Here is a 27,861-nt window from a genome sequence, read left to right as displayed (position 1 = left end):
CACAACGACAGTACACACTTCAAGCAGGATTCGAACCGGCCACCTTCAGGTTGCCAGCCGAACACTTAGCCCATTGCGCCACCTGTCGCCCATCTGTCTCTTATTTTTTATCATTCACAAAATAGTCATGTCAACTCCAACTTTAAACTCAGCAGATACAAGCTCAGACTAGCAAATCTTTCTCAAAGTGACCGCCTGTCCATTCCAGATTTCAGTCTGGCAAACCTACTTTGAGCTGTGCCCGCGGCATTAACATGGGTCATAAATTCATACAAGGTTGTAACGGACCCTTTCTCCCGACTCGTACATGCCGACCAAGATGCCCCATCTAAGCGAGTCAAATTTTTGTTTGTATTTGGCCAGAATCCCTTTAAACCTTTCCTACCAATGTACCTGTCCAGATATCTTTTAAAAGCTGTTATGGTATCTGCGTTAACTAACTCCTCTGGCAAGCTTGTTTCATATACCCATAACCCTCTGAGTGAAAAGGTTGTCCCTCAGGTATGTATTCAATTTTGCCCCTCTCACCTTTTTTTAAATTCCTTTACCGTGGGTAAAATACCGTAACTTTTACCCTGGGTAAAATGTCCTTCAATAAAAAGCCCAACATTATTAATTGAGCTCCAGATACGGTCACGCCATACATTACTAGATCATACCTTTGTATTATTTTCCCTTGGCGAAAAATACAAGTTCTTCAAGTACAAATACAAATAGGTTCTTCAAATCACTTCCTGTTCCCACATGCTAGTCTTTTGTGAATCATGATCCGGAACGTCTCCCATTCTCCTTCCTTTCTTTATCCCATTTTCCATCTGCTTCTTTTCCCTTTGTCTTATTTTGATTCAGGGAACTCCATCACTGTTTAACCCCGATTCTGTGAAAAGCTACCTTGATTGTGATGTGCTCTGTAGTGCAAAGGATATTTTGGCAGAAAAACAAAATTAGAAAATACTGAAATACGTTCAAGTTTAGGCAGTTATCAGGAGTAAGAAAATAGATGTTGGAGTATTGCCACATTCTTAAACAAAAACTCATGACTTGGTTCAGGCTGGGATTAGTGGCCACAGTTTCCCCTTGATTCGCGATGTAGCTCAAGCTGCATGCCAGAGATGGAAGCAAATAACTTAATCCAACAGAAAATATGAATTAATGCTGCTTGATCACAGGTTTCAGTTGAAACTTTAAACCACTGCCAAAATGCCAACAGCGCCTTAAATATTTCTCTGAAACTATTCAAAGTAGAGGAGGATAATATTTTAAATCTTGAACATTTATTTGTACAACATCACTGAAGCAGATTATCTGGTGCAATTTTTGTTTCTGGTTAAGGGACTTGTTGCATTCAAATAATTTGCTGTTTATCCATGCATTATGGGTATAACTTAAAGTACTTGATTGGTTGTGACACCCTGCGGAATCCTGAAATCTTAAAAGGCATTATAAATAAAAAATATTTATTGCCAATGAAGGAGAGTTGGGGGTGTATGATCCAAATTGTCAACTCGGAAGAGAGAAAGAAATGGAAAAAACAGCACTTTCTCTTGAGAGAGGGAACTTTATTCAGAAACGTGCAGTGTGGGGGAAAGTAACATATAAGTAAATAACCAAGTGAAATGAAATCACTTACAGTGATGTGGTTAGCAATTTTATTTGAGAGGAATTAACAAATCTTCTTCTGTACGGCTGTTATATTATAATACAAATCTTTTTAAATATTAGGATAACAAAGACTGCCCTGGCATTTATTTGTTTATTTATTTATTTGATTCTTTATTTCGAACAGAATAAAAGAATAAAAAGCAAGTGTGAAACAGCATACAAAAAAACAAAACAAGAATATTTATAAAGTGTCATAAACAATATCTATAAATAAATGAAATCGTATGTGTCCGAAAAGGAGCAGGATGCAGTACAAACTACTGTACAAACTACTGAAGTCGCATGCTAGTTTGTCAATGTATGCTTTTGGTAATTAGAAATTGTGTGATCTAATTCTTTGAATTGAGTGTAAATAGCTTTGTGTTTTGTTCTTAACCTCTATTATTTCATTTGCCACTTTGAATTAAGAACGATGAACTGTCAGCTAAATTTCTACAAGATAATATAATAGAGGATGGGTAGGGCAGGGCAAAGCCTGGCAGGTAATAGGTTGTGGGGGGGGGGGGGGGATTGATGCAGATGGTGGACAAAGGCCAGACATGGAAAGACAGAGATGTGAAACAAGGATTGAAGAGCTGTAAATTGTGAACATGGTGGTAGAAGAAGGGGAAGAAAGAAACCGGTGCATTCAGTTGAGGCACAGGGTTGTCGGGAGGGGGGGGGGGGGGGGGGGGTTAGGGGGAAGAAGGGAGAGGGGGAGCAATTTGTAGTTTCCTGTAATTGGAGAATTCAATGTTCACACCATTAGTTGTAAGCTACTCAAGCAGTGTATGAGATGTTGTTCCTCCAGTTTGTGTGGGTCTCAGTCTGGCAAGGGTTGAGTCCCAGGACAGAAAGGTCCGAATGGGAAGTGGAGTTAAAATGGTCAGCAACCAGGAGGTCCCATAGGCTTTGATGGATCTAACTCAAGTATTCGGTTAAATGGTCTCAGAGTCTACTCTTGGTCTAGCTCATGTATAGGTGACCACATCAGGAACACTGAATGTAGCAGATGAGGTTAGACGTGAACCTGTGTCTCACCTGGAAGGATTACCAGGGTCCCTGGAGGGATGGGAGAGAGGAAGTGTAGGGACAGGTGTTACATCTCTTGTGGTTGCAGGGGAAAGTACCTGTAAAGGGGGGGGGGGTTACTTGGGTGGGTAGAGATGAGTGACCAAGAAGTTGCAAAGGGAGTGGTCTCTGCCAAAGGCAGAAAAGGGTGGGGAACGGAAGCTGTAACTAATGGTGGGATCACAGTGGAGTGATGGAAATGTCGGGCGATGATGTGTTGGATGCGGGGACTGGTAGGGTGAGAGATGAGGATCAGGGGAACTCTATCTTTGTTGTGTCCTGGGGGGGATGTGAGAGCAGAACTATGGGACATGGGGGTTGCGGGTGACGGATTTGTCTATGACAGTGGGTGGAGGAACTGCATTTATTAAAGAACGAGGACCTAACGTCTGGACTTAAGAACTGTTCCCCACTGCTATCATTCTCCTCGCCTTTTCCCAGAGGTGCTGTCTCACACTCATTCAGTTATTTCATTATTGCATATTCGTAAATATTTGGGTCAGCAAGCATTTGTGGATTCCAAGTGAATATTTTGTATTCATTTGGTTGCCACAGATGGTTTCTCGCATTTTCTAGAATGCTCTAGCCTTGTCATAAAAATAAACAGCCTGAAAGCAGGCTCACTGCTCCATTGAGTCCATGTCAACAATCAATCAGCATTTTTTACACTCATCTAATGCTAACCCAATTTTTTCCCTACACATTCCTTCTGCATATTGCACTTCATATCTACACTCTAAGGACTATTTAAACTAACCAGCACAGATTTGGGATGAGGAAGGAAACTGGAACACCCTGAAGAAACTCTCACAATCTCTGGGAGAAGATGCAAACTTCAAACACATAACACCCGAGGTCAGGATTGAACCTGGGTCTCTGGAGCTGTGAGGCAGCAACTCTCCCACCTGTGCTACTATGCTGCCTACCATTTGTTGTGCACCATTACACTGTTTTGCCATATTCTTTGTTTTATAATACTGTTTAATTCATTATACCCATTTTATTTATACTTTTTCGGTGTCACCATTTTATTTTTACTACTTTGCCACTTGCTGTTTCTCCACCTTAATGCACTAAAGTCTCTTTACCGTTTTAATTGTGTTTTTTTTAATTTTCTACCTGAGCGCCAGGCACACCAGTAGGATGGGCTGAACAATTTGTTCCCTTTTAAATATTGTTGATCTATAGCATCCTTTTGTTTGGATAAAGTTTGAAATGTGAAAATATTAACCGATCACTTTACTGCCTTATCTTAACTGCAGCAAGTTGATTCCTTTAATAAATAATGTAATAGTCTTTTGAACATGTGATTCAAAGACTGCCATTGAATTAATACTTCCAAAGATGAAATTCCCAGCAATCATTTTTTTAACCATGTAAAATTTTGCACTAATAATTTATGCAAGATGAACACAAGAATCCTTAAATAACAAATCTAACAGGAAATCTTAACAGTTTGATTTTGTAGGTTGTAAAATGATGTCCTTGTCTTATTTCAGGACAGCCAGTCTTACGCGAAGCCTATTCTCTGTCATGTATAACCAATGGGAGTTCAATGGCTAGAAAACCAATGCACAGTTCAGCTCTATCTGTTGCCAGGAAGGAGACACTCGCCTTTGCTGCAAAAAGGTACAGACATTTTCCTGTTGAAATGAAATTTGCAAATAAAAAAAAGCATTTCTGAGGCATAAAATTGTAAAAGTTCTATCCCTTCACATTTATCTGCATTCTTTACACTTTGGATTCAGAGATACTACTGAAAATGTTGTTGGGCAAACCATATATTTGCAGACTTAGTTCCAAATCATGTACTGAGGGTAAATTTGCTTTTGGCCGATTTGGAATGAAAGAATACTACCCCTCGTTCTTGTGAATAACCTTAGTCACAATTAAGATATATTTATCAAATTGACACTCTAAAACTGGCTCACCAATATTGCCCAACAGGAACTTCTCAGCAACCTGACTAAAATTAGTCCTAATGATGACATTATAAAATAATGTTGATATTTTGCACAATAATATTGAAAGAATAGATTAACATTTTTTTCTAACTACAAAGAGTTCACTAGACACTAGAGATACTGTACCAAATTAATTTACTAAACTTTCCCTTGTTTCGTTCAGAGCTATTAAAGTAAGTGGCTACTATGACTTTCTGGAACTGATTAGGCTGGAATTAAACAGTTTTGCCTCCCTTCACCTTTACCTCCAGAGACAATAATGGCAACTCGTTAGCCTTTGATAAGGTTCCGTATAGTCGTCTGCTCCAGAATGTTGGATCATATGGAATCCACGTGGCTATCTGGATACAGAATTTGCTTCCTGGTCGTAAAGCCTTTTTTTTTCCCAGTGTGTGACTAATGGTGTGCTTCAGGGTTCAGTGTTGGGCCCATAGCTGTTCATGGGTTATATCAACGATTTAGAGGAGAATGTACAGGGCATGATTAGTAAGTTTGCAGATGAATTAAAATAGATGGTATTAGAGAAGTGAAGATGGTAATCAAGAATTGCAGCAAGATCTTGATCTGATGGTCAAGTGAGCTGAGGAATGGCTAATGGAGTTTGATGCAGATACGAATGAGGTGTAACATTTTCTGTAGTCAAAGCAGGTCCGTATCTTCACAGTGAACGGTAAGGCCCGGGGGAGTGTTATCAAGCAGAATGATCTAGAAGTACATGTTTATAGTTCCCTGAAAGAGACATTGCAAGTAGAAAGGGTGATGAAGATGGCTTTTGGCACTTTGGCCTAAATCATTCCGAGAATTGAGTGCAGATTATGCTACAGTTGTACAAAATGTTGGCGAGGTCACACTTGGTGCATTGTGTTCAGTTTGATCACCGTGCAATAGGAAATATGCCAATAAGCTGGAAACAGTGCAGAGAAGAATTACAAATATATTGCCAGGACTCGAGAGCTTAAGCTATAGGAAGAGGTTGGGCAGGCTATGACTTTTCTGTCGAGTGCAGGAAGCTGATGGGTATTCATAGAGAGGCATATAAAACCATCAGGAGAATAAACTGTGTGAATGTAGTCCTTTTCCCCTCAGTAGGGAAATCAAGAACTAGAGGGCAGAGACTTCAAGTAAGAGGGGAAAGATTTAATAGGAACCTGAGGACCAACTTTTTAACTCTGAGGATTGTGGGTATATTGAATGAGCTGCTGAGGAATTAGTTGAGGTGGGTACAATAACAAAATTAAGAAGATCCTTTGGGCAGGTACATGGGCAGGAAAGACTTGGAGAGATATGGGCTAAACATAGGCAAATGGGATTATTTTTGATGGGACATGTTGGTCAGCATTGACGATTTAGGCCAAAGCCCCTGTTTTCATGCTATATGACTATGATGTGATCTTCTTCAAGGCCATGCTTATTTTAAGGAGCATGTCTTACCTTTTTGTAAAATACCCAAATAATGGGTAATTGGAGAGATTCACTGTGACCTAAATCAGCGGTGTTGAATCCTTTAAAATTTTGTAAAGTTGCTTACGTTTCTGATACATGGAAACTAAAATAATTTTGTTTTTATGATTTGATGTCAATTAAATGTGTTAACTATCTACTGTGTACATATTGTCCTGCATGTTTACATTCCCAAAGGTTTGGTCACCCTCCAGCATTAAGCTATTTATTTAATGTAAATGCATTGCATTCAAAACATTATTGAGTGTGTGTTGATTCTTGCCAATTATTGGTTACCTTTCCCAGAGAAGAATACCAAAATGCTGACAGTCCATAACTTTGCGTGGATAATTGCCAAAAATAATTTAAATCTATTTCTTCTGATTAATATGCTTAAAGTCTCCTTAATTTGTTTAATCATACAATCATAAAACAATTAATATATAGAAAGAGGCCAGTTGATCTACTGTGTCCATGCCAGTCTTAAAAGGAGCTTCACTCTTAATCCTTCCTTTCAGTTGATGATCCGTATTCTTGCAATTCATCGCCCTCAGAACATTTGATAGAGGGCCTGGTATCTGCCTCAACCAGCCTTTCAGGCAATGAGTTCCAGAACCCTATCACCACTCTTGGGTAAAAAGTCATCTGCCCTCTTAATCTTCCACTTATTGTCGACATGGACTTTAGTAAAGCAATCGACAAGGTTCCTCATGGTAGGCTGACCCAGAAAATTCAGGCACATGGTGATTTAGTAGATTGGATATAAAATTGGCTTGGCCATTGAAGACAGAGGGTAGTGTTGGAGGGATATTATTGTGACTGGAAGTCTGTGGCCAGTGGCGTTCTGCAAGGATCATTGCTGGAACCTTTATTCTTTATTATGTAAATGATTTGGATGAAACTGTGGATGGACTGATTAGTAAGTTTACGGACAACACTAAAATTGGCTGTGTTGTGGATAGTGATAAAGGCTGCCAAAGGATATAACAGGATGTAGATCATTTGGAAATATGGGTGGGGAAATGGCAGATGCTTGTTTAATCAGGACAAGTGTAAGGTGTTGCCCTTTGGGAGCTCAAATGCTAGAGGTAAATATACAGTAAATTGCAGAACCCTTAGGAGCATTGATGTACAGAAGGGTGCAAATGTATTTCTCCCTCAAAGTGGCAACACCGTGCTGTGATCGGTCGGTGTATTGAGGGTAAAAGTCAGTCATTCATGTTGCAGCTGTATACTACTTTGATTAGGCCACATCTGAAGTATTGTATCCAGTTATGGTTAGTGCATTACAAAAAAGGATGTGAAGGCTTTGGAGAATTCATCACGATGTTGCCAGGATTAGAGGATATTAGTTATAAGGAAAGATTGGACAAACTTGTCAACACCTTTGGAGGCTGAAGTGTGATCTGACATAGAATTATGAGTGGCACAAATAGGGTAGATAAGCAGAGACTCATTCCCAAGTGGGATTGTCAGATACTTGTGGGTTTAGCTTTAAATTGAGACCGGGAAAGGTTTTAATGGAGATTTACAAGCAAGTGATTTTACATAAATTGGCAGGTACCCAGAACGCACTGCCAGAGAAGGTGGTGGGAACATATATGATAGCAATTTCTGAGATATTAAGATAGGCACGTGAACAGGCACAAGGAGGGGTGGGTGTGTGTGTGGGTGGGTGGGTGTGTGTGTGTGTAAGGGGGGGGGGGCCTAAAGGTTTTCGTTTAAAATGTCATAATGGTCAGCATATATATGATGGGCTTGAAGGCCTGTTTCTGTGCTGTGCTGTTCTACATTCTCTATTACTTTAAATCTATGCCCCTGGGTTTTTATCCTTTGGCTTAGTCCTTAATCTTTACTATATTTATGCCCATCATAATATTATACACCTCAATTAAGTCTCTCCTCAAACTCCCTCCTGTTCGAAAGAAAGCAAGAATACCATTCATCTAATCTTTGCTTGTAGCTAAAGATTTTCTGGTGAAGCAACCATCTTTGTAAATCTTCTCGGCATCCCATGCGATGCAGTGATATCTTTCCTGGAATGTGGTGATCAGAAATGTTCAAATGTGGATCTGCAGCAATTCTGTATTATTCTTATGTAACTGCCCTGCCTTTATGTTCTATGTCTCAGCTAATAATGTATAACATCCAGTTTGCCATTTTGCTAGTAGCCATTTGCTTGTTGTCAGGATCTGAGGGTACACACTTAAAAGTACTTTTATTCCAGACATTTTGATACCATTTAATTTACTGCATACTCACTTGCATTGTTGCACCTCATGTTTTTATTTCCTTTCATTGATTGTGTTCAATTGAATGAAGGGAGTTGAAATCTGGAAAAAGTTTTGACAAAGAAAAAATATAATATCCTTTTATATTTGTTGTAGCTGTAGAGTTTGCGTAATCATGATTGTACACTTGGGTTTTTATACACATGCGAAGATTCCCTATGGTTTAATACCCTTTAGAGTTTTGTCCTTTTAAAGGTTCTAACAATGGGCACCTTCCTCAGTTTTTATTTGCTTGAGTGTTTGGTGATGCAAATATATGTACAACCATAAAATAACTTTTTTTTAATTCACAGTTATGGGCTGAAAGAGCAAAAAAAGTAAGTTGTTTTGTGTATCATACATTTTAGAATATTACCTAGCATAGTTATGAAACAATGCTAATGCTACCTTGTAGTAAATCTATGCCGGATAAAAATTAAAACTAAATGTATTTTCGGAAGAATATACTTAACCATTTGTATAATTAAAATTATCTGAAGTATCATCTTCAATTTTAATGTTGTTTTAAATTGTAAAGTTCTAAATAATATCTTGTATTATAGGTATTACTTGAAAATTAGTACATGAATGTGGGTAATTATCATGAGTAACATAAACCATTGTAGTAATAATAATACACCTAAGAAAATAAAATTCTGTACCCAAATGGTTAAAACGGCCCATGTATCTGTGGTCTAGGCTGCATGCCATGCATGTTATTTGCTTTTTCGAACCAACAATGACTTGACATATAGCCAAACTGAAAGCTAGAATTTATGTTTGATAATGTACTTCTTAATTCATATTACCTCTTAATACTGTTCATCTTAATTGGAGTCTGCGCTCAGGCTCACTGAAGAGCATCTACATAGTCAGCAATTAATACATGTACTATACAAAGAGAAAATAAACCATTGTTCTTAGAATGTGTTTTATTAATAAGCCAAATTAAACAGTTATATTTTCTGCAGCAAAAATACAGTCAAGGATTATGCTGTGGTGTTTTTGTAAATGTTGATCTCCAATCACTTTTACATTTGATTTTCTAGGCTTCTGACAACAGATTTTATTTTCATTTTAGGTTCATAAACTTTCTAAATTCTTGCTGTGAAGCTATTTTGACACAGCTTTGTTTTTCCTTGCCTACAATATACCTCCCTTGAGTGTGATTCAGTTTCCCCCTTGCCTCCCCTTCCCTCAGATTTCTCAGACCATTGGCCAATATTTCAGTTTGAAATGGTGTCCAAACCAGCTGAAGCTTTGAAGTCTTTTTCAGTCAGTTTTTGTTGGAACTCCCACATCCTTCCTTTGCCATTTGATTAGTAACAGTTTCTCAGCATGAGGCTGAAGATTTAACATTTATGTAACATTAGTTGGAAAACAAAAACACAAAATCATCTTAAAAATATAAAGCACTTTTAATGCAGTAATGACTTTTATAGTAATGCGTCTCCAAAAATATGTGCGTGTATGTTTGCGTGTAATAATTCAAAACGTTACGATACACAATTTTAAATATTTACTGCTGAAAACAAATTTGAGTTTATAGGGATTCAGACTTTATGTTTGTGAAAAGTTTCTTTTGTATATCTTCTTGCTTTATTTCTGGTAAAACATCATTAGAAGACATAAAATAAAATATTAATTTTGTCTATACCCATCATGTTTTAATCTAACCGCTACGACAATTTTAGGAGATTTTGCATTTAGTGTGATTTTGCTAACTAATCAATATGATTTTTCTTCGTACTTTTGTTATTTGATGCATCTTTCCAGCACTCCGGAGAAAAATGAAAAACACGAGGAAAAAGAAACAAATGGCGAGACTCGGCCTAATCATCAAAATCAAGCACAAATTTGTCAATCCTCTCAATCTCCCCAATCGCAAAGCCACACCCAAGAGAACAAGAACCCTGCTTCAGCCAAAAGGTTTTCAGGATACAGTAATAAAAATGCAATAGGGTTGTAACGATATGAGAATTGTCATCACCATTAGTAATTAAACAGCCATAAATTAAAATTATGGTTATGGTCACGTGTTACTTTTGAGGAAAATCTTAAGTGTGGTGTAAAGTTGTAGTGGATTACTTTTGTGCATTAGTTGTCTTTTCCCTTACTGCATTCGTTTCTCGGCCATCTGTTACAGTTGTGGTTAGAACATGTGGTCAGAGCATCTGAGTTTCAATATTCTTTTTTTTTTCTGCAATACATTTTGGCTTTTGTAATTGAAAACATTATTTTGTTTTGCTTTTCTTTCTCTAAAATTATAAGAAAGTAACATGCATGAGCAAGAAGATGTAAGTGAGGTGTTAAATGAATACTTTTTAATGGGATTCGCAAAGGAAATGGTTGGAGAACTCAATTAAAGTCTAGAATAAATCTCCATAAGTTAAGCGGAGATGTGTGATGTCTTGGAAGTTTTGGTGGATAAATCCCCAGGGCCAAATGAAATGTATTCCAGGCTGCTGTAGAAACCAAGGCAAGAGTTTGCTGCAGCTCTAGCTGAGTTTTTATTTTTCTAGTCACGTGTGGTACCAGGTGGGCAGCAAAAATGGTTCCCCTTTAAAGAAGCCAGGAAATTACAGACTTGTGGGCCCAACATCAGGAGTAAGGAAGTTATTGGGGAGGAAATGAGTTACAAGATTAACGATCAGTTGGAAAAGCAGGAATTAATCAGAAATGGCTAGCATTGTTTGTCAAGGGCAGATCCTGCCCGACCAATTTAATTGAAATTTTGAAGAAATAACAATGTGTATTGATAGGGCAGTGCAGTAGATGTGGTTTACGTGGACTTCCATAAGGCCTGTGACAATGTCTCACATAGGAAACTGATTCAAAAGGTTAGGATCCCTGAGATGCAGGGCAGGTTGGTTAATTGGATCCATCATTGACTTAGATATAGGAATCAGTGGGTGATGGTAGAGAATTGTTTGTGATTGGATGCATGTGATTAATGGTGTCTCACCAACATCTGCAATCGAACCCTTGCTGTTTGTAATATATATGTGAATGATTTGGATGTGGATATAGGGGGAATGATCAGTAAGTTTGCAAATGGCATAAAGATTGGTTGAGTTGTTAATAGTGTGGAGAGTAGTCACCGCTGCAAGGTGATATTGATGTGTTGCTGAAATGGGCTGAAAAATGGCAGTTGGAATTTAATCTAGATAAATGTGAAATAATGCATTTTGGGAGCACTAATGTGGTGAGGATGTGCACCATGAATGGCAGTACAAGTCCAAAAATCCTTGAGGGTGCCAGTGCAGATCGATTGCATGGTTAAGAAAGTGTGTGGGATACTGGCCTTCATAAGTATGAGCATTGAATATAAGAGCAGGGAGATTGTGCTTCAACCTTCTAAACCATTAATCAGATTTCAGCCGGAGTATTATATGCTGTTCTGATCTCCGCACTATAGGAAAGGTATGATAGCACTCACCGATGTGCAGAGGTGATTTGTCAGGATTTAGCCTGGGATGGAGTCTTTAATTTATGAGAGGAGAATGGAGAGTTTTGGTTAGCTTCCCTTGGAGCAGAGGAGGCTAATGAGGAACACCATGAGGTATATAAAACCATGAGGTATATTAAACCATGAGGAATATTGGACAAGTAGAATGCAGGAAATCTTTCCCCATACCAGAAGTAGATAAAACTAGACATACATTTAGGATAAGGGTTAAGAGATTTACAGTTTTTTACCCAATGAGTAGTGAATATCTGGAATTCACCATCGGAGAGAATGCTGGAAGCAGAGTCGGTGACGACTTTAAAATTCTGTCTAGACGAGCACTTGAATTGCTCCGGCATGGAGGCAATGGACCAAGTGCTGGAAGATCGGATCAATACGGAGAAGTGACCTTTGGTTGGCATGGGCTGAATGGCCAGTTTTCATGCTGCACAGCTCTTAAGCACATTTTAATTCATGATCACTCAGAATGCTTCTGACATTGGGTTCAAATTCCTGTTCCACATTTATGGTGAGGTGATTTAGGATAGAGGAAAACATAGTGTATAGTTCTTGTGAAATCCTACAGTGGAGGCGTTGGAGTTTGCTTGGGCTTATTTACCTGCTTGACCATATACTTCAGTGTAAGGAAAAATTAGAGTGCTATTTGCATTTGTGTATAGAAATGTCTTTTTTATGTATTAGTACAAAAAAAGAAGCGCATTCTTACTTAGTTGGAGGGACTGCTGTACATTAAGTTGATTAGCCTAGTATTATTGGATCGTTATCTTGGTACAACGTAATTGTTCCTGATTATCGTTACAACCCTACATTCTTAATATTTTTACTGTACCAAATTACTAAAATCTGACCAGTCTATTGGTCTGGATCAACTCCTAACAATACTATTTTGATAAATCATATTGTGCACTCTGCAGTTTTAGGTTACAATTTTAGATGTCAGGTTCTAGGTTTAAAATCAGAATCTGAAAAGTTTAAAATAAATTATTTAAAAACTAGGTCCATTTTGCCAGTAGGAAAATAGAACAAATTAACAATTGAACAAAATAATGGTCATAAATAAGAAACACTTAGCTTGGAAATTGTAATTCCAAATGCTTAATGTGTTTCTATTGCAGGAAAGTAGACTTTGCATTAGAATAGCCGAGCATAGATTGTATTTTACACATTTTCACAATGGGCTACAAAGTGGTGCAGCAGTAGAGCTGCTGCCTCTCCAGCGCCAGAGACCCGGGTTCAATCTTGGCCACATGTGCTGCCTATGCGGAGTTTGCACCTTCTCCCTGTGACCATGTGAGTTTTCTCGGGGTGCTCTGCTTTTCTCCCACTTTCTAAAGACGTGCAGGTTTGTAGGTTATTTGCCTTCTGTAAATTGACCCTAGTTTGTAGGATCTAGAACTAGTGTATGGGAGATAGATTGTCGGCATGGACTCAGTGGGCCTGTTTTCATGCTGTATCTCTAAACTAAACTATCTCTAAACTAAAATACAATGCGGGAACATTTTCAGACTTCTATTTTGGACTATTTGCACTTTATTTTTGTGCAATGGGTTAATATGTGATGAACCTGGCCCACAACCCAGGTTTGGTACACAGAAAGCCTTCCTTTCCCAGATAGAGCAATCTGAACAAACTGACTCTCCACATTTAAGCGGCTTCTTGTGAGGTGGAGGTCCGATCCTTAGACCCTGCCCTTAATGTCCCATTCATCGTTAACAAAAGTTTTTTTTTTGACCAAATAGATTTAATTAAAAAAAATAAACATAGTAAAAGTTACATAAAAATTACAAATATCAAAATGAAGTAAAAATAATTAAAACACGCATGCACTTTAGCTATAGTCCTGGTAATCCCACTCGCCATCTGTATGTCAAATAGCCACATCCAGCCCTTCTCTTTAGCACCTCATTGCTTACATGAAAATAGATGTAGCCATCGATTGATAAACAATTGTTAAGACTTGATCCAAAATATTGGCTGTTTTTAAGTTCTTGTTGATTATTAACATACTACTCAGGGCCTGTTGGCATACAGCATGCATGCAAATCTGGATTCACCTTCTCTGAGCTTTTACTTAAAAGCAGACTGCATGTTACTACATTTTTCAAACTGGCAGTGTGTCACTGTGTTTGCTTATAAATGTGAAACACAAGTCAGGTTTTGCATATCTTGCTTCATTAATATATTTGATGTGTTTGACTTGCATGATTATCTTTTTACAATGTCTTTGTGACCTTAGAACTACTTGGGACAAGGGAAAGGTTTCTTTGGCATTACTGGACTATTCTGTTATTTTCAAAGTAATGCGATTAGAATGGGTTAAGTGGAGGGTAATGTCACGGCAGAAGTGCAGCAAATCCAAATCCATTAAATAGGTTGTGCTTACAGCCCTTTTATTAACCACTAGACAAACGCCACCTTTTATTGTATAAGAAAAACATGAATTAAAATCCAGTTTGGTCCAAACAAAAACAAATTTGAAATGTTTGTGCCACCATTACAAAACTGGTATAACGATAAAATCCTAATTCCAAAGGTTGTTCTACCTTAACAGATTTTTTAAAAGGCAAGCTTCATAATCTATAAACAGACAACGTTTTTAAAGGAAGAATTGAACAATTCATTGTTAGGGGGAAAAAACAAATCCATTTCCTTTACTTAATTTTGTTTTAAAGCAAATGTAAAATTTATTATGGACATCATTAGATTGTTTCTTACAGCCAATGGTGACTGGTAACGTAGCATACTTTTGTTCTGTCAAGTCAATTATCTTCAAGTTACAATGATGAATTTGGCAATCAAAAGTAATTTCAACCATCGTATTATTCAGTTGCAGACTAAAATGTTCAAAAATGCATTTAATTACTCACAGTGACAGTCAAAGAGACTACCTCTACTATCGATAGCCAAAAATGGTTTTTAATCTTTATTGAGAATGATAACCACAAATTAAACATCTTGCAAATTAAGCATTGACTGTCCTTTAACAGCAGTTCATCAGATAGAAAGGTGTTACCTAACATTATAAAGAACAATATTTTCCATCAGACTTTAAAGTATTGGCAATTATTCTTTCTTTGCAGATTGCCCTCCATATGTGGTAAATAAACTAATATTAAATGTTATATTAATATATGTTGTAAACATTGGCTTTTACCACAGTATCAAAAGTGTTGTCTTCAAAGAGCTTGCATATATTTAATTAATATAATCGTAACCATTCTCAGTCTCAGCTTTAGAGCAAGTTATTTTTTATCATTTGAACATGTAGCCCATTTTGTTTGAAATTATCTAACTTTAGACTCCAAATTAGTTATCATCCAATTCATGAACTTATAATTAACTATTTCCTGTCCTGATTAATAGATGTTGCAGCATTACTGTTGTGGCTTGTGCTCTTTTTTGGCAATTAACTTAAGATGTAATCTAACTTTTCATTTGTCTAGCTTTGAGGACCTTGCTTCTACTGCTTCCACTCTACTGCTTTACCTCTTTGCAGGATAACATAACCTTCCATGTATTGTGGTAACAAACTTACTTCCATTTTTTCAGTGTAAAACGGAGTTCAACAATTGAACGGTCACAGAGCAGCGGCTGGGAAGGTACCGATGAGAGTCGTAACAAAATGTTGAGAGCACATTCAACGTCTAAATTATTAAAAAACAAAAGTACAGATAAGTAAGCACCAAATTTTGTGTGGTTTTAAAACAAACATTTAATTAAAAAATATTAGAAATACAAAATCTTTGTTTTGGCGAATTTGATGCATGAAAATTTGAGATTAACCAATGCCAGTGCGTCCACAGAAATAGAAACATTGACATTCAGGGTCCTTTTAAAACGCAGTTGGAAAAAGAAACATTAAAAAAATCTTTTACTCTTCACTCTACCTGTGTTCTTCTAAATTGTGTTAATTTGTAGTGGTGGTAGTAATTTTTAAACTAAATGGCTTTTTTCAATAGTTTGATGCTAATGTTCACTTGCTATAATTTACCTGAACATTGAGTCTGTATCTTACAGCAGCACAAGCACTGGGTTAAGATTTAGAATTTGTCAAATGTGTTCTGAAAATATTTTATCCTACAGAAGTTTTGATTGATTGCTTTAATCACATTTTTAATTGTCAGTGAGACCAGTTAGAAAATAGATGCAGGAGTAGATCATTCGGCCCTTCGAGCCAGCACCACCATTCATTGTGATCATCATGGCTGATCATTCCCAATCAGTACCCCGTTCCTGCCTTCTCCCCATATCCCCCGACTCCACTATCTTTAAGAGCCCTATCTACCTCTCTCTTGAAAGTGTCCAGAGAACCGGCCTCCACCACCTTATGAGGCAGAGAATTCCACAGACTCACAAGTCTACCTTGACTGTCATTGCATTTGGCTTATAATTTAGAGTTCAGAATATACTCACACTGTTCACTCAATGTAAATGTAAAATAATTTACTAAATACATGATAGCTGCAGGCAGAAACAAGTATTGGAAAATTTAAATGAAATCCTGCAGTGGAAACAATTTTTTGCTGATGGAAGATTTTGGTGATGAAAGATTTTATTGTTTCACTTCGCAAACATTCTAGTGCATCTAATTCTTTACATAAATTGACAACAATGGCTGATGTGGTTGGATGGAATATTTCTTATTTTGGGAGTGGTTCTGAAATTGAGGCAATTCTTTGGATTGTTAATTGGAATTCTGTTTTATACATAATGATTTGTATATCAACACTGATATCAAAGGAAAGAAAAACTGTATTAAAATTATTGTTACTATGTTAATTTCAGTGTGACAAGAACATAAGAACTGTCACAACAAAAACTGGAAATGCTGGAAATTGCTCAGCAGGTGTGGGTGCGAAATACTCAACTTTGATGTGGGTGCGAAATAGTCAAAGTTTCAGGTTGAAGACTCTTTGCCAAAGATGAAAGGGAGACACAAAAAGCTTGCAAAGATGCAGTCAAGGTAGAAGAGGGGGATGACTCTGATAAAGTTAAATGGGCGCTAGGTTGTAAACCAGGTTATCTTGTCATTGAATGACAGAGTGATGGCACAGTGGTGCAGCTGGTGGAGCTGCTGGCTCACAGTGCCAGTAACCCGGGTTTGATCCTGACCTCGAGTGCTGTCTGTGAGGCATTTGCACGGTCTACCTGTGACTGCATGGATTTCCTCCGGGTGCTACGGTTTCTTCCACTACCCCAAAGACTTGTGGGTTTGTAGGTTAATTTGTTTCTGTAGGGAGTGGATGAGAAAGTGGGATAACATAGAACTAGTGTGAAAGCGTGATCAATAGTTGGTGTGGGCTAAAGGGCCTAGTTCTATGCTGTTTCTGTAAACATAACTGAGTGTGAACCAGTTAGTGAGTGATAATACAGAGAAGTGGACCTAGGCAAAATAATCTTCTGAGTTAGCAATTCCTCTGTTTCTATTGTATTTGGTATGATGTTGATACGTTATTTACTCTGCTGGGATAGAAAAGATATTGTGTTCTACTGGCCCTCGCCTTTCATCCCACCAGCCTCTTCATTAAACAAAACATTTTCTGCATTCAATAGATTAATTTCAATAATTTACCCCAGATTCCACCACCAGATACATCTTGCACTTCTTTGCACTTACTTCCATCTCTTCCCTACCCACCATTCAAGGATCCAAACGGTCTTTCCAAGTGACTTACACATTTTCCAACCTGGTGTACTGCATAACAATGTTCACAATGTGGTCACCTCCTACATTGGACAAATCAGACACATCGGACGATTGTTTTGCGGAATACCAGTATTCAGTCTGCAGGGGTGACTTCTGAGCTTCCTGTTGCCTGCTACTTTCATTCCCCATCTCACTCCACTCTGGCCAATCTGTCTGTAGCCTCTTGTAACATCACTGTGAGGCCCAACACAAACTGTAGATCTAGGCACGTTGCAGATTTAGTCACATTGGACAACTGGAAACAGGCCCTAGAGCCTAAGTCATACATGCCGATCAAGATCGCCCCATTAACTTGCGCTTTGTCAAGATCCCTCTAAACTTCTCCTATCCATGTACCCATCCAAGTATATTTTAAATGCTGTTATAGTACCTTCCTCAACAACCTCCCCTAGCAGTCAAAATGTAGAAACAAAGATCTGAAACCACTGGTTAATACACAAAAGGATACAAACAGCTGGAATAACTCAGCAGAGCATCTATAGAGAAATATCTCTAGGAGCTCCTCCCTATGCCCATCACACTGAGTGAAAGGGTTCCTATTAAATCTTACCCCTCTCATCTAAAATGTATGTCCTTTGGTTTTTGATTCCCCGATCCTGGGTAGCAGATTTGGTGCATTCACACTATCTCATGTATTTTATACACCTCCAATGTTCAATAGTCTGCCCAATCTCTTCCTATAGCTCTGGCCCACAAGTCCTGGCAACGTCCTTGTAAATCTCTGCACTCTTTGCAGCCTTCTAGACTCAGTATTAAATTATACAACTTCAAATAATTTGATTTAACTTTCTGTATCAGTCATCCTTTTCCTCTCTGGTAATGGAAGGTAGGCAAATCTGACCTTTTGGGCATATCTTCTTGCAGTGCATTTTACAATACCCACATCTTTATTCTAGTTTATTTGTACCTGATAATCTTGTTTGCAGTCTAATCCCATGGTTACCCTGTTTTTATCCTATCAGCGACTTTCCCGTCCCCTACTATACCTGCATCTTCACGTTTATTTTGTGTTCTTTTCAACATGATGAAGGGTTTCCAAACAGAAATGTTGACTCTGTTTCTTCTCCCACAGATGCGGCCTGACCTGCTGAGTATTTCCAGCATTTTCTGTTTTTGTTTTAGATTTCCAACAAATGCAGTTATTTATTTTTGACAAAAGAATCATCTATTTTCCCTCATTTATATAGAGATCTATACACAAACTTCGGAACTAACAATTCAATGGAATTGTTTATTCATTGAAATGCTTGTTCAGAAATTAATGTATAAATAAATATACATAAAAAATGTAATTCCCTCATTGCACAATCACTAACACTTCTGCATTTCATTTTTAGTTTAGGTTAGATTATTTCAGCTCAAACGCTAAGATTATTTTGTAATTTTGCAGGTCTCTAAAAATAAGGGTGGAATTCAACCTACAAGAGGGAATGGGGGCAACCTGTTTAACTTATCTTTGTTTCCATACTCTTTCACAACACTTAACAACCATTGCAAAGTTTTTGTTTCTTTATACCAAAGTCTATTTCCGACATTTATAACTGCTTTGAAGTGAGGTTGATCATAGTGTCTGTTAATTTATTTCTTCTGACTATTTCTGATAGTTTTCTAATCTTTCCAAATAATTTGCACTGATTCTCATTGTGAAAGAATAATCATATATATAAAATCTATGGTTAATAAAAAATGAGCATTTAATTTAAAATCTCACCTGACAATTTGTCTTTTTTGACAGATCTAAGGAACCAGCTATCAGTCAAGGTAAAATAAATCCTTTGAACTTGGATAATATTTGCATCTTTCCTGTGTTTTGTACACAGTTTTCCTGATTTTCTTTTGCTCAAGCTGTTAATTAGTGTTTTAAAGTGCATTTTTCCACTTAAATATATATCTGTAGCTTAAATTCATAGAGAAGATTAAAATATTCTGACCGCAAACAAAAAAACTGCTGTTGAAAATATATTTTAGGTTTAGCACAGCTCTTGAATTCATTTCTATCAAATATGTAAATTTCCATATTTTGCACATGATCTTGCTTTGCTAAATTTCTAAAATAACTTTACATATATTTTATCCTGCATTGCCCATTTAAATTACAGGATTATTTTTTTTAAAGCCTATATCACAAAAATACTTCATAAATTGGGAAAAGCTTAAAATTGATATGCTTTGGGGAATGTTTATATACCAAGATGAGAAATATCAATGGACCTGGATGAATTTGCTTAGGTTTAGATGCAGACAATTTAAGAGTATCAAAATTAACTTAACCTTGTGGCCATAGTGGCATTGTACCAATAGCAAGGAAAAAATACCCCTGTAGTCGCATATCAATGTCTTAATTTATAATAAAGATAGTGTTTGGAACAGAGGATCCAGCCTGAAAAGTATAGTTTGTAGCTGTTGATTAAAAATAGTAAGTTGTGTAAAATAAATGATTTTGTAATACTTAAACTCTGTGAAAGTACCAGGTCAAGAGTATTGCTTAAATTCGAACAATAAGCGAGTTCAGTATTGCTACAGCGCATGTCCAGGTCATAGGTCGCTCACGATAAACATTCTCGGCATCTGTGCTGCTGTGAGCATGCAGGTCTGCATTTCGTCCGTGGTCGGGGTCGGGCCCAGGGTCTATGGTGCTGCGGGCGCTGTTGGCTTGCTGCAGGGCCATCCCCGTCCCCTCCCAGGTATCCCGTCCCAGTCCAGGGGCGGCCGGAGGTGTCCGGGGTGGCCCTGGACTGGCGGGGTGCGGGGGGAGGCGCTGGCTCCAGCTTGGCTCTGCCTGTCCCTGCCGGGTTGGCCAGCAGCCCTGGACTGGCGGGGTGCTGGCCCGCAGCAGTGACGACCTCGGGCTTGCAGCCGGCGCGGAGGGGGACACTGGCGCCTCTCGCCTTGTCCAGTAGCTGTCGGTTGGCCCCCTCGGTGCCGGCGGGGGCCGATCAACCGTCATTGGCGGGGATGCACACGGAGTGTTGCGGTGGCTCGACGGGTCAGGCAACATTTCTGTAGAAGGGTCTCGACCCGAAACATCACACATTCCTTTTCGCTGGGGATGTTGCCTGTCCCGCTGAGTTGCTGCAGCGTTTTGTGTGTGGACCCGTTGATGGTTGGGGCTTGGCTTTCGCCGGCGCCAGGGGGGTTGGCTGGGCGGCCGCTGGGTGGGGCGGGGGTTACTGCTGGCAGTCCCGGCCCATCGGGGAGTGGATTCCTCGAGAGTTGGAGCAGGGTTGGGCTGGAGTTGGCGCTTCTTTTCTGCGCTGGTTGTGGGCCTGGGGCTGCTGTTGCTCTGGGCCGGTGTCCCGTCGACCGTGGCTGTCGGCCCGGCGGGGCAGGCGGAGTTGAGCTGGGGTTGGCGCTTCTTCTCTGCGTTGGCTGCGCCTGGGGCCGCTGCTGCTCCGGACCGGTGTCCCGTCAGTCGGGACGTCTCTGCCCCCCCCCCCCCCCGGCGGGGATGTGACCCTCGGGGGGGGGGGGGGAACGGGGTTAGTCTAGTGGCGGCTCGGCAGTGCTTGCGGTGCTGGGGACCCGGGGTCTTTCCTAGCTGCGGATGAGGTGCGGGTCAGCCACCGAGAATGTCTCTCCACCGATCCAGTCTCTCTCCCTGTCTCCCACTCGCATCCGCCCCCTCTCTCACTGTTACACACCACTCTCCCGCTACCTGGCACCACCTGTTCCTCAGATTAAATATATTTTTACACATAAATTATGAATAAAGATAAGAATTTATACACAGTTTATTCAGCCAGCGCTTCATTCGCTTTTTCTTTATCGCGAATGACCTTTGACAAATCCCATGATTCCTTGCGTTTTTTAGAATACCGAACTCGCTTATTGGCTTCTGGAAAAGAATATAGGATAAAATAGAAAATGAATAATTGTGAAATGTGTAACATCAGGCTGGAAAGCAACTGTAAATAGTTTAATGCAGATCAATGCTCGAACTCTTTGTTACAGGATTTATATTAATATTTGACAACTTACAATTGAGTGAGAGAATGTGGCAGGTATACAGAAAATCTTAGATCGTTAATGCATTAGGCAAATAGTAATTTCAATGTAGCTCTGATAATTTCCAATAAAAATGTGTCATAACTTTTGTAACAAGTAGGGAGAGCAAGATTTTCACCATGCCAACCTGGACATTGTGTTGAAATATTTTAAAAGTTACAATAATTGTAAGACTTTTTATCTCAGAGGTCAAATAGAATATGCTGAAGACCAGCTGAAGCTTTGCTATCTAAGAGCTGATTCTAACTATAAATTTGGACTTGTTACCAAACAACACAAATATTTGTTCATTGAAAAACCTCTAGAAATGAAAAGAATATGTTTTTAAATGTCAGTTTGCCAGATTATTAGAAACATATCAGATTTAACATCTATAATTAATAAGGGAAAAATGGACCTTATCAAGATATACAATGTTTCAGATTATTTAAGGTATGGTACACTATTAGAAAAAATATCAGATTCATCGTCTATAATTAACAAGGGAATCAAAGACTGGCCTTATCAAGATGTACAAAGTTTCAGATAATTTAGGTATGGTAAATAAACCTGGGTTATGATATTTCAGTAAGATATAGTGCATAAATTCATTGAAATGTCAGTTCAGAAGTTCAACCAGAACATAGTTTGATAAATTCTGGAAAGATTTGCTAATCAGGAGATATTAGATATTTAAAAATGCAGCTTAATATATGGGGAGATAATGAGAAGATGTAGATTAATATGAAAGTCTTTTCTTATCTTTGGTTAATGTTAAGTTATGACCATTTATTAATTGATGTTTTTCATTCATTTTTCTTAAGTTAATTCTTTTTAATTAATTTGAGTTTTATATTTTTCATGTGTTGTGGCCGGTAGTGATTTTTGCTTATGTTATGATTTATTTTAAGTTGTTTTATCTCTGTCTTATGGTCAGCTCAAAGTTCACGCCGTGGAGCGTACAGCCAAGGTAAGTACTGGCCAAGCAGCATCCAATCCGCTTTTTTCTGACTTTGGCTTCTGCTGCCTGTTTGTGTGTTCTGACACGTGGGATCACACAAGTCGTTAGAGAGCATTCATTGCTTAGGAATTAGACATTTTACTGAAGAGTGGGATGTCCAATGCACATTGATGGACTTTTTACTTTTTTAAATTTGGACCGACTATTGCCCAAGTGGCCACATGTAATGTAACAGAACTAAAGATTACGCAATAATATATCAGGAATATATGTCTAACTAGTCCAAGTGGGACCCGTTGGGTCCCTGTCACATGGGAGGCCTGGTCCATTCAGCCTCCCTCATTTTTAAACTTAAAAAAAAATGCATTTGCACTTGCTAGGGCGAGCAGAACTCGGTGTACTTGGATAGTAACAATGTTGCGAGCAGGGCTAAGCACAGGGAAAAGCAGTTATTTTTTCCAAGTTTCTGCACATTTGTGAACATCTTCATAAATAAGAAATAATGAATCAAATTTTCAGAGAAGGCAATTTTTGACATCATGGAGTAAATCTCTATCGGAATATGTAAACATTTCACCGTTAGCGCGTCGTGATTTCGAGAGATGTGAAACACACGCACACGCACACACGCACGCACCCAAAATCAGAGTTTTATTAATATCTAGATAACCAACCTAAGCCTGTCATACAGCAGACATAAGATAGGCAATGAATTAATAGAATAGTTACAAACCCTGCCCTACTGATGTCTATACAAAAATGTACTGTCTCATCTTATTTTGTCTTTTGCAGGGTAGTTTTTGATTTGAGCCTTCTTGAAAAAATAGTGTTTGTAACATTATTGATGGGTTTTCTTGACACACATACAAACACGTATCTAGAATGATTTATCTTGAGTGGGTTATTACTGCTGGTGCTTTTTGATATGTAGTTCTTGAAAATGCAGTAAATCTGTTTGCTAGATCATAATTATCTTCTAGCCAACGGTTGAACTGTGATGTGAATTGGAGATGCTTCAAATAACTTTCTTAATGTATAGAATGTAGCCATAATATTTTTACTCTTGGATTGTGTTCATCGACCACTCCTGCCCAGACTGAGAGATCCTTTTAATAGCCATTCCTTTTGCTAGAAACTCTCTTGCTTTTGTCCCACAGCTCACGATATTCTGCAACTCCAATTGCGGCATAATTGTCCCATTCTTCTTTCCTACGGTTCTCTATACTCCTCCACAGTACAACAGAGCACAACTAACTGCACATGTTTTTGGTCCTTTACCTAAAAAAAAATAAGCTCTTTTTGGAGACAATCCAAAGAAGATTCACCAGGCTTATTCCTGGAATGCAAGGGTTTTTCTATCGAGAGGCTAACATGTTGGACTTGTATTTTTTTGTTTTGTTTAAATGAATGAGAGGTGACTTTATTGAAACGTATATCAAAACAAATAAGATTATAAGGGGGCATGACGATAGATGTCAAGATGTTTTTACAAATGGGTGAATATCAAACAAGGGGACATATTTGCAAGATAAGGCTAGTAATTTATTTAAAACCTAGATAGATGGAATTTATTTCTCAGAGGGTAATGAAGCTCTGGAATTCTCTGTTCCAGCGAGTTGTGGATGCTAGCTCATGAGAAGTATTTGAAGTGGAGGTAGATTTATTTTTTGAAAGATTGGAGTAAAGGATTCTGCAATGTTGAACAGAAGCCGAGTTGTGACCTGGGTAGGTCAGCCATGATCATATAGGATAGCATGACAGGCTTAAAGGACAGGTGGCCACTCCTGGTCCTATTTTTTTTTTTTTTTTTTTTTTTTTTCTTTTCTCCCGCTCTAGTGCTCAGTATGAGTTATTGGTGACAAGCAAATTGGTGTACCACTTCTATAAGCATCATATTCCATCCAGCCTCTAATGCTGGCTGGCCCTTTCTGAGCTATTGCTGCAGTATTTCATGTAAAGGAATATGGTACCATACTAATTTTGTGATTACAATATTTTTTCATTGATAATTGGAGTTGGGTTATTCTTTTTAGTGAAGAAGTTACAAACACACGGTAAACCCGCATGTTCACACAGCAAAGGGAAATGTTGAGCAAAATACAGATGAAAAAGGGCAGACATGATATGAGCAAGGTAAAGGAGCAAATAAAGGAATTGCGCATGCTGAAAGATAAGATTGTTATAAGAGATCGAACGGATGGAAAAAAGAAAATCGAATACAGCGATATTTATTAAATAATTATTTAAAACACACTTTGCAAGAATGGTGCTTGTATCAAACTACAGAAGGAGATAATTAGGACTGAGATATTTTAAGAAAAGTAAAAAAGGATGAGCGAGGAAATTATGAAATTTAGGTCAAAGGACATTGAAACGACCATCACAAAGAGCAATTTAAAAAATGGGGAAGTGTACATCGTCACAATTGAAGTAGATATCTTAAAAAGGGGAAGGATTTAAACTAAAGTTAGAATATTAACAGATCAGGAATCTATTTTTGCTTGTTTTCTGTGATTTGGCATAACTACCTTATTTAACTGCCTTCAAGAAGGTAATGAAAAGTATGTTGCTTGCGAAGATCCTTCCCTGGTGTTGTTGGGTAATGATTTTTCGGATTGACATCTGGTAATAATTAATCAACAGACATATTTTTATAATGGGATTGAGTATGACTTGGAGTGGAACCTGCAGGTGGTAGTGGTAGGATTGCTGCCCATGCCCTCTTTGGTGGTAGAAGTCAGGGGTTTAGAATGTCTTTTTAGGCGTCACCAAAGCAAGTAACTGCAGTTACATTTTTAAGATGGCACCCACTGCAGTCACTGTGTGCTAGTGATGGAAGAAAAGGCCTTCAGTATTTAGGATAGATACAAGTAAAGCAAGTTGTGCTGACCTGAATGATGTCAAATTTCTTGATTGGTTTTTGAGCTTTACAAATCCTGGCAAGTGAAGTTTATTCCTTGCGCTTCTAACCTGTGCTTTGTAGAAAGTAACAGGGCTTGCAGCAAGATAGCAATTCCCAATCTACTCGTGTAGCCACCGCACATGCCTTGTGGAGCCTCAGTTTAATGGCAATCCAATGCAGGATGGTAAAGGTAAATCTTAGTAATCGTAATGCCGTAGAATATTAAGAGCAGGTGGTTGGAGTCTACCTTGTCAAGGATGGTAATTTCCCGACCATCTACATTAAAATTCAACAATCTGCTCTCCACCCATTCAGAAATCCTGATAGTTCAGCATTTGACTCGCCTCAGCTCCCAGTCCCTATGCTGCCAGAGCTTCATGGAAAATGTATAATGCTGCCGCGTTACATTTTTTAAAATGCGGACCTTATGTGTGTTTCGGTGTTAATAGGGATAATGCCCGGTAGTTTGCAAAATATGCTAGTCCAGGACCTTCAGAGCGTTCAGCCTGCCACATTAGCAAAATGTTACTAGAACAGCAAAACTGTTACATGCCTTTAACAACCTGAGCCTGAATGTTGCCCTGTGTTGCAGCTTGTTGACACTGACAGGTTTACTTGCTGGCGAGTTGCAAATTTAACATGGCACAGTCATCAGTAAACATCCTCGCTTTCAGCCTCACAATGGAAGGACGGCTTTTGATGATTTAGCTGAAGATTGCATCCAGGACATGCACTGAGGAATGCCTGGGACTAGGATGATTGACTTCAAAAAGCCATAACCATTTCTTTGAGTCCAAGCATTGGAGTATTTCTCCCTTGATGCCTTTAATTTTCACTTTTATCAAGGCTGCTTGGGCCATATTTAGTCAAGTGCTTGACATGAAGTGAATGACGATCATTCTCACCCCACCTCTGTAATTCCATTCTGTGGTCCATGTCATGATGAGGTTTGGAGCTGAATGATCCTGGCAGGTTGTCGGGATTTAAGACTGATTTTGTGAACTGAACAGTTGATCAAATCTTTAAATTGGCATCTAGATGCTAATATTGTAACTAAGCTGACATACTTGCGCATAGGCATGTATAATTCAGGAACATAAGTTTTCAGCTTGAGCCAGGTTGTCATTTAGGTCCCTATCCTTTGCTATATTCTTTGTTGTATGTTCTTAATAATTTCCTGATATCTTGGCTAGCACCCGTGGATGTACTGATATCAGGAGGAAGTGGAGATGAATTATCTGTCATACAAATAGAAAATGCTGGAAATTTGCAGCTGGTCAGACTGCTTCTGTGGGGAGAGAAACAGGAATAATGCTCCAGGTCAAAGACCCATCGTCTGAAGTAGGAAGGAGAGAAAATAAACAGGTTAAGACGCAGAGAGAGTGGGGATGTCACTGATAGGATAGAAACAGGGTAATTGTAGAGACAAATTGTAACCGATTATCTGGTCAATGAGGAAATAGGGTCAGTTGGAGAGTGAACCTAGACAAAAGAATGTAGGAGTTATACAATGCAGAGTAGGAAGACATGCTTGGCAGGTCAGTTTGAGCATGTACTCCATTTCCAGAGAAAGAAAAGAGGGGAAAAAAACAACCAAGCTGAGTCAATATTACAGATGAATAACTGATAAACTGAGTAATCAAGTTAGCTGAAGTTGTAGAATTCAAAATAGAGTCCAGAAGGCTGTAACTTGCCGAAGCGAAGAGGTGCTGTACCTCAACTTGCGTTAGGTCTCATTGTAACAGTGCTGAAGGCCACAGACCAATAGCTTAGAGTGGGAGTGGGATAGAGAATTAAAGTGGCAGCCATCTGGAAGCTTGGGGTCAACCCTGTGGATTGAACAACGATGAGACAAAGTGTAGAAAGGAGACAGACGGCTCCGTAGCATGGCAACAAGACAGCAACCTCTCCCTTAATGTCAGTGAAACGATGAAGCAAGTCATCAACCTCAAGAATAGGGGTGGAGTACATGGCCCTGTCTGCATCAATGGTACTGATGTGATGATCAAGAACTTCAAGTTCCTAGGTGTAACCATCACCAACAATTTGTCCTTGTCCATCCATATTGAAGGCAGGAGCAAGAGAGCACAACAAATCCTTTGTTTTCTCAGAAGGCGAAGGAAATTCATTAGATTTCCAACTATTCTACAGACACACCATAGGGAGCATGCTATAAGGATGCCTCGCAGCTTGGCATGGATAAGTACTCTACCCAGAACTGCAAGAAATTGTAGAGAGTTGTGAATGCATCCCAGTCCATCATGTAACCCTCCCTCCCTTGTGCAAATCTTAATGCACAGTGTACTCTGTCATCCCAGTTTCTTCCTACATAGTCACTTCCTTGATGGAGTTAATATTTGTCAAATGGATGCAGAGAAACTGGTCTGAAGAAATGGAGATCTTAAACAGAAGAGAAAAGATTTCTTGCACATGGGAGAACCAGAAGACATTG

General features: G+C 38.7%; 1 protein-coding gene across 8 annotated transcripts in view; it reads left to right on the top strand.

The window, feature by feature from the left end:
- The window catches only part of eml4 (EMAP like 4), a 180,010-nt gene that overhangs the window by 86,593 nt on the left and 65,556 nt on the right, over nt 1-27,861 (top strand). For 2 of the 8 annotated variants that reach the window (XM_033025564.1, XM_033025561.1), the window contains exons 3-8: nt 4,212-4,341; nt 8,701-8,724; nt 10,163-10,315; nt 15,405-15,530; nt 19,298-19,323; nt 22,484-22,516. In XM_033025564.1, coding sequence (XP_032881455.1) covers nt 4,212-4,341; nt 8,701-8,724; nt 10,163-10,315; nt 15,405-15,530; nt 19,298-19,323; nt 22,484-22,516 — 492 coding nt within the window. Of the gene's footprint in view, nt 1-4,211; nt 4,342-8,700; nt 8,729-10,162; nt 10,316-15,404; nt 15,531-19,297; nt 19,324-22,483; nt 22,517-27,861 lie in introns of those variants that run through there. The other 6 variants (XM_033025567.1, XM_033025566.1, XM_033025569.1 and 3 more) reach the window with 5 other exon arrangements.

The sequence above is a fragment of the Amblyraja radiata genome, chromosome 8 (assembly GCF_010909765.2).
Source record: "Amblyraja radiata isolate CabotCenter1 chromosome 8, sAmbRad1.1.pri, whole genome shotgun sequence".
In the NCBI taxonomy this organism is placed as follows: domain Eukaryota; kingdom Metazoa; phylum Chordata; class Chondrichthyes; order Rajiformes; family Rajidae; genus Amblyraja; species Amblyraja radiata.
This window is presented reverse-complemented; position numbering and strand designations above follow the sequence as displayed.